At 41.7% G+C, this 7,538-nt stretch overlaps 1 protein-coding gene across 1 annotated transcript; it reads left to right on the forward strand.

Annotated features, from left to right (window-relative positions):
• Window positions 1-7,538, forward strand: taldo1 (transaldolase 1). Its single transcript, XM_079339047.1, has 8 exons — window positions 1-123; window positions 3,571-3,694; window positions 4,043-4,150; window positions 4,496-4,627; window positions 5,093-5,268; window positions 5,681-5,878; window positions 6,580-6,725; window positions 7,081-7,538. Exons 1-8 carry the CDS (start codon window positions 24-26, stop codon window positions 7,111-7,113), a joined length of 1,017 nt encoding a protein of 338 aa, XP_079195173.1. The 5' UTR covers window positions 1-23; the 3' UTR covers window positions 7,114-7,538.

Below are 7,538 nucleotides of genomic sequence, written 5' to 3' on the forward strand. Positions count from 1 at the left end.
AAGGGCTCCTGTTTCCTCTCATCATGTCCTCAGGGTCACCAGACAAGCGGCGAAAAATGGAGTCAGCGCTCAACCAGCTGAAGAAACACACCGTGGTTGTGGCAGATACGGGAGATTTTAACGGTAACGTGGGGAAAAAACCGCTCTCGTGCTACGGGTTAGCATGTTAGCATGCTACCTTTGTGACCGGGAAGTATCCAGCTTTAATGTGAATGACCGCTGTGCCGATATCACACAGTCAGTGGGCGTGATGTGTTAGTTTAGCATCATCTCTTTTAGACAGATCTGCAAACGAAAGATTGCCTCCTATCAAACGTTTTACACCTCTGAAGATTATAGTAATCCGATTACGTGTTATTATCGTTACCTAATTTAGTAACGCTACTTTACGTTAACCCAGCACCACCTGAGCAAACTATGCTAACTAACAAACATGACGTATTTGCTTATTCAGATGAGCGTGCTTGTGTTTCTCTGTTTCTTGAACTTAAAGTTTGGTTTATCCTGCACTTGTTAAAGGTGTTATTGTTGTGGTAAAATGTGGTTTAAAAGGAAAGCTATGTGCTGCACACTGTTGAGTTGACACTGCACTACAATGTATAACTTTAGTGGGGGTTTTTCCTTCCTCGTTTCCTCCTCAATGTACACAGTGAGTGAAAGTTTTGTCAGAATGAGGAACTGTGAGTTATAACACTGTGGTACTTAGTGATGAAAAACCAGTTGGTTCCTCTTCTGAGGATTGCAGAGTCAGGATGACATGACAGAACTGGTCTGTGAGTCCTGCAGCCAGAGGTCACTGTGTAAGCTGATGATGGTGTTACACTTGGATGCTTTCATATACCGTAATGTAGAGACTATTACTGCACTTTGCTTAACAATTTAACAGAGTACCTCACAGAGAAATAAAGAGATGCACGCTGATGATGTATTCTCTGTAAAAGAAAAAAAGGTAGTAATAGAAAGATTGGTTTCTAAAGATTTACACAGCCATTAACTTCCCTTTTTTTCAAAGTGTCTGTTTTAAAAAGTGCCCGTTCTTCTGGTTTTTGTAATCTCGGTGTTTGAATGTTGTAAGATTTCTGAGGTTTCACAGCCTGCAAGTTTAGACATGTTAAAACCGCTCGTGTTTCACATAACTAATGCAACAACTTGGTCAAACATGGTGTAACAGCACAGCCTTGCCACAGCTGGGGAGGGAAAAAAAGTGGTATGCAGGAAAGCTTGAAAGTCATGAAGGAGGCTGACTGGGAACTTGTTCACCTCGGCTCCTTGTTGACCTGAAGTCATGCTCACAGTTATTGATAGTCTAAAGGTTTTTGTGAGATGAGGGATGTTGTGCAACATCTGTTGTCAGATTACAGGATATTAGATACTGATTAGATTACTGTGTCATGCATAAACAATATGCCCGGCCTAACACGGGTTTACAAGGCAGCATTTTTACAGCAAAGAGAACAGACACTAAACAATGATAACAAGTAGACCATCCTGAGGTTTGTTTCCAGTTTTAGAGACAAAAAACTAAGATCATATTACATCCAGATTCAGGCAGTGCTGAGACTGCAGGGACGAGTGAATTACTGACTTTTATTTGTGAGTTAAGTATTCATAAATGCATTTATCTTTACACAGCACCGCAAAGAGACAAAAAAAAAAGAGTAATGTGAAAAGCAGCTCTTTTTGTTATGTCTTGTTAATTATACATCCCTCTGGACATGAACCTTGAGCTGTGACTGCAGCTACAAACATAAATCACCAGATCTACTTTACTGAATGTGGCTTATTTGCAATAATAGTGCAGTTATGTTTCTGTAAATATTGGAAATTAATTGCCCACTTATAAATTACCAGCTCGAGTGATGATGTATAGTTTTTTTTTTGTTTTTTTTTTGGAAGCAGCAGTAACGACAATCATAAGCGGTGTGTTCTTGAACTGTTTTCACAAATATCCAGTCCAAGCCCCCTAACCTGCACAATGGATGATGCTTCTTTTTTGGGGGGTCAGAGGAAACAGAAGCGGGCTTTGTTCCTGGACTGAATAGCTGACAGCAGAGATTGGACTGGGCTGCTCTAGTAATGTCATTAAAAGCACAGTAAACTGCTGCAGGATGCTTTCCATACACGGCACTGCAGACGAATAAATGTGACAGGCATCGTAACTTGTTTCTGCTGATCCTAGATTATTTAGCTTTTGGGCCAATAATCAGAACATTATGTGCCATAATCACACTAATAAGTTTGTGCATGGAAAAGCTTATCATGCACTTTACTAAAGAGAGAGAACTTTTTTGTTGGAGGCCACTTAGTTTTTTCTCTGTGCATTAATTTCAAATGCATAAGTTGTAGCATCAGCAGTTGTCTTCTTTTTTGGAACAAATATGCGGCTTAAGAATTCCCAGAAGCGTTAAACCAACCTTTAGGAATAAATAATGTAGAATCTTTGTAAACTGCAGCCAGTTCAAGGTGGAGGTCAGTAATCGTCGTCTTTGACTCGTCATTAAAAGGCTTTACAAACGCCTGCCTCCTCTGACTGAGCAGTTTTGTAAATGGTGTCATGGTATAGTTATACAGCAGGGGGCGCTGTTTTCTAACCTTACAGCAGCAGTCGTGCAGTTTCACCATGTCAGTGTTTTCCTTAACGGAGACTTCTTTAACGTAAGTGAAAGAGAACACAGATCTTGATTTATATCTCATTTAGAGAAGTCAGTTTAAACCGCTCTGTCCGGTTCTTCTTGAATTTTTGACTCATGTCCATGTAGACACTTTAGAGCAGGGGTCCTCGGGAAGGAGAGAGGGACAGTTGTTGTTTTATCGGTTAATTGAAAATCTTTGGTGCCTTTTTTTATTTTTGCTAAAAGGATTATAGAAAAGTCCTATTAGTCTGCGTTTATACTGATCTGAATTAAATAATGATTTAACAAACAAAAGTGTTGATGTAAAGTAGAATTATTTAAAGGGATACTTCACCTGTTGATACATGAGTCTGTTTAGGTTGGGTCATGTATGTTGTAGAAATATTAAATGCGTGGTTCCTTCTTGACTGAGAAAAGACAAAGTGTATTTTTGGCTCATGTGGAAGAAAAGACAACAACTCCAAGAATGCACTGCACCGCAGGCCACGCCCACTGAAGATACAGGGCTCTGTCTACAACACATACAGCCATTTTCTTAGAAGCAACTGGCATCTTAGAAACTCCTGGCAGCAAACAGACCGTCTGTGTCCATAAAGGGTGAGAGCACCCACACCACCACTCCGCCCTCACCTCGAGCTGGCCCAGGCTCCTCGGCTGCTGCAGGCACAAGACCTGCCCGTATCAGTTTGAAGCTGAAACATACCTTTGGTTTTTCTCAGGTGAATCTCAGAGAAAAAATAATTAACCAGTTGGTGGTTGGTATTCAGTCAAAAGCCTTGAAGAAATAGTATATTGTATTCTAGTTGTAAATGAAGAGGATCTCTTCCTCTCTCATAGCCTGGGTCTGTGGATGTTGTTTCATATATTTGAGAGTTATATCTAAGAAACTGTTCAGTGACATGTTATTTACTCAGTCTGTCTTCTTCCCGTCTTTTAGCCATCGATGAGTATAAGCCTCAGGATGCCACCACAAACCCATCTCTCATCCTGGCTGCTGCCAAGATGCCTGCCTACCAGCTCCAGGTGGATCAGGCCATCAAATACGGCATCGCCAAAGGAGGGTAAGAGATTCCCGAGAGATAATCCAAACACCTTTTTGTTGTGGCAGCTGTCAGATCATTCCTTAATGTAGACGGACTGGAAGCAGAAGTTTATTTAAAGAACGGCAACGAAAGGTGTTAAAGAGGTTGACAAAGTTTCTTCATTTGCAAATGTTTAAATTCTTCTCTTCTGGAACCTGAAAACTGTGGCCTGTGTCATTTATTTGTTGTTAGGAAACTTCTGCTTTTAACTGAACGTGTCGAACACAAAACAACTAGACAAAGTTATTGTTCTTAAAGATTGATATTCTATGTATTTTTGGCATTAGCTGAGCTGGCTTCATAATGTTTTCTTCTTTCGCTGCTCAGAACTGAGGAGGAGCAGGTAGCCAACACCATGGACAAGCTGTTTGTGAGTTTCGGTCTGGAGATCCTGAAGAAGGTCCCAGGCAGAGTCTCCACTGAGGTAGACGCCAGGTATGAGCAAACAGCATGTCAGTAGGTGCAAATTATGAGAGGAAACGTTTACTGTCTGGAACACCTCAAAACCACACGTGCACATGCAGAACCTTCACCGTCACTCATGAGACTAGACTGGTAAACCAAGATTTCAGAGGCTAAGTTATTCAGTATGTCATAAACCTGGCATGAAAAACTGGATATATACTAACGATGTAATGTAAAAAAAAAATAAAATAAAAAATCAGGAGGTGCAGCCCTACCCAGTAAATGTTTAAAAGTTTCTGAAATTTAAAAACCAGATATTTTCCATTCTTTCCTAAACATTGAAACGCTGGTTGTTTGTTTGTCTCCACCTGACAGGCTGTCTTTCGATAAAGATGAAATGGTTGCTAAGGCCTTGAAGCTCATCGCTCTCTACGAAGAGGCAGGCATCAGTAAGGATCGTGTGCTCATCAAGCTCTCCTCTACATGGGAGGGAATCCAGGCTGGCAAGTAAGTGTGTGATGTGAGCCATGTTCCTTCCACTTACTTACATGATCCATGATGCTGAGGGGTCTCATAGTCTGGAAGGTATTTGAAATATTTCAGATTCGATCTTGACTTGTACATTTTGTTTTTTTAGGGTTCCATCTGGCATACTTAAAAAAGGGGGTGCATAAAAATCTTTTCTCTTTTCTTTCTTTTTTTCCTTGTATGAACTTTGAGAATATTGAACACGTATCACACACATATCAGTGGATGAGTGTGTGTGAGAAACCAGTTGAAAGGGACGTTCTTTAACGTCCACACATTCAAGTTAAAGGGAAGTTTTAATGAACCAGTAAGACTGAAAGAAGTCATTAAGTGGGGCTTGTTCCCATCTAGAGGAAACTTTGGATGAAATGGAAAACAACTGTACAGACAGGAGACGGTTTGTGATGTGTTCGAGGTAAATTATTTGAATGTTTTTCTGCACAGGGAGCTGGAGGAGAAGCACGGCGTTCACTGCAACATGACCCTGCTCTTCTCCTTTGCTCAGGCCGTGGCCTGCGCTGAAGCAAAGGTAACCCTTATATCACCCTTCGTTGGACGCATCTTCGACTGGTACAAAGACAATACAGACCGCAAAAGCTACGAGCCGCACGAAGACCCAGGTATTTCAGTTTCCCCTCATGTCATTAAAGCTTCTTACTGTGATTCAGTCCTTTCAATTAGATTAAAAAAAAACACATTAGAAAGGAAGATGTTCACAGAGAATATGAATGTTTTGTTCAGTAAATATGCTGGTCTCTGCTTGAATGTGGCTTGTATTAAAAACAAAAGAAAAGAGTGCTACCTGAGTTAGTTCACTAGAGGGAGCTGAGTGAAACATGGCTGGTGACTTTAAGAACACAACACAAACACACAAGTCCTGAACTCTAACGTAAATGTTTCACTGTGAGATTAAAAGGTATAGTGGAGTTTTGACATCAACATTTTTCAGGACTTGTAGCAGAGGAAGAGATTGTTTTTAATGCATCATCCGTTAAAGGCTGAACACACTCAACACTGATCCTCTCCCTCTAGGTGTGCTGAGTGTGACAAAGATTTACAACTACTATAAGAAGTTTGGCTACAGCACGGTGGTGATGGGCGCCTCCTTCAGAAACACAGGTCAGGTGAAGGCCCTGGCAGGCTGTGATCTGCTCACCATCTCTCCTGGGCTGCTGGCAGAGCTCAGCGAGGACCACAGCGTCGTCGCACAAATGCTCAACGGGGAAAAAGGTAAAATTCTGTGAAACAAAGGGGAAAGCAGCTGCTCTGGCGCTTCTGTGTATGCACTGACTCCAGCTATCAAAATGTCTCATGGTATTCCCGTGTCATGAGGGGATTGAGTGACGTTTTTGAAGGGGTTCTAGGTGTTACTTGTCATTACTCACCACTGGAGGGGCTAAACAAACGTGAAGATGATTGTAAAAGGCAGCAAGATGGAATTCAAATCATTGACTGTTCAAACAATAGAGACCTAAAGCACAGAGACACCAAGTTGTGCTTTTTAACATTTACATAACAGTGCTGGTGATCCTGGATAAACTCCCTGGGCTGTTTAGCTCTTTACATCGTCTGCGTTAGTGTTCACATTGGAACCACTGGCACCACCCAGGTGACATCTGAGCTGACAAGAAGGGTTAAAACAATCTTTATGTGTAATAGGTTAGTCCTATACCCACCCAAGCCTCCACACATGGCCCACCTGCAGAATGCACAAAATTGGTTTCGTTTTACTGTCTATTTTAATCTGTTTTGGAACAGCTTCTCTTTTTTTGGGGGGGGGGGATAGCTGCACGTTAGCGGCTGACTAACTGCAGTTGCACAATTGTATACACACCAGCCAGTTTGGACATTTCAAATAAGATGAAAAACCTGTGAACCTAAAGCCTGCATGCTTTTATTTCTACCTCACCCTGTCGTAAATGTGTGTGCAGCTAAGGCCTGTGATCTGAAGAAGGTCCACATGGATGAGAAGGCTTTCCGCTGGGAGCACAATGAGGACCGCATGGCTGTGGAGAAACTGTCTGACGGTATCCGCAAGTTCGCTGCTGACGCCATCAAGCTGGAGACCATGATCAAAGTAAGAATTTGTTTCCAAAGGTTTACTTTTATTTAGAGGCAGGGCAGTAGATAGTCAGAAATCGGGGAGAGAGATAGAGCAGGGAATGACATGGAAAAGGAGCAACAGGTCGGATTCGAACCTCGGTTGCCCACTTGGAGGACTTCAGCCTCTATGGGGGGGAAACAAACCACTTGGGAACCGTCACCCCACTTAAAGAGCTTTTGCGTAACTTCACTTTTTTTTTTCTTTTTTTTTTCTGGCAAGAGTGTTTGTGTGTTCATACTAATGTCACATTGTTAGTTTAGAATCATGAAGGCGAGGACTTTTGAGCTTTATATGCTGACGTTTCCTTTTTTCTGTTTTGTAACTACAGGAGAAAATGGTCAACGTGAAAAACGGCAAGTAAAGGACAAAATTAGCCTCTCTGGTGGTACTTACAGGAAGAACAAGTATTCAGGAGGATGCCCCTTTTTTTACCCTAAAAACTACCTGAGAGAAGGTCCAGAGATCCAGAAGGCCTTCACTCTCTCATCATGCGACCAAACTCCAGGGACCGTCCTCCTCAAAGGACTCCTCTCCTCACGCAGTCAGGAGCTGACTGTTTCCTCAGCGAACGTAGAAAGCTAAAATGATTGAGGAGATGTCGTGCAAAACCGTCAAACATTTACACAAAATGTGACAATAAAAAGACTTCTATTGATCATGTTATTACTTGTAGAGACCGTGAGCACTTTTTGGAAGAGCGGACCACAGTTTTACTATAAACACCATTGTACCATCATTCCTCAGAATATATAACATTTTCATCTTTCAATAAATAAAAATTCCAGA

The sequence above is a fragment of the Symphodus melops genome, assembly GCF_947650265.1.
Source record: "Symphodus melops genome assembly, chromosome: 3".
In the NCBI taxonomy this organism is placed as follows: Eukaryota; Metazoa; Chordata; class Actinopteri; order Labriformes; family Labridae; genus Symphodus; species Symphodus melops.

What these genes read in the sequence shown, in the direction of transcription:
- taldo1 (XM_079339047.1), top strand. Translation starts at nt 24, where the DNA reads ATGTCCTCAGGGTCACCAGACAAGCGGCGAAAAATGGAGTCAGCGCTC. An exon ending in TACGGCATCGCCAAAGGAGG is followed by an intron (nt 3,695 to 4,042) that starts GTAAGAGATTCC and finishes TTCGCTGCTCAG; the next exon opens with AACTGAGGAGGAGCAGGTAG. An exon ending in AGCTGGAGACCATGATCAAA is followed by an intron (nt 6,726 to 7,080) that starts GTAAGAATTTGT and finishes TTGTAACTACAG; the next exon opens with GAGAAAATGGTCAACGTGAA.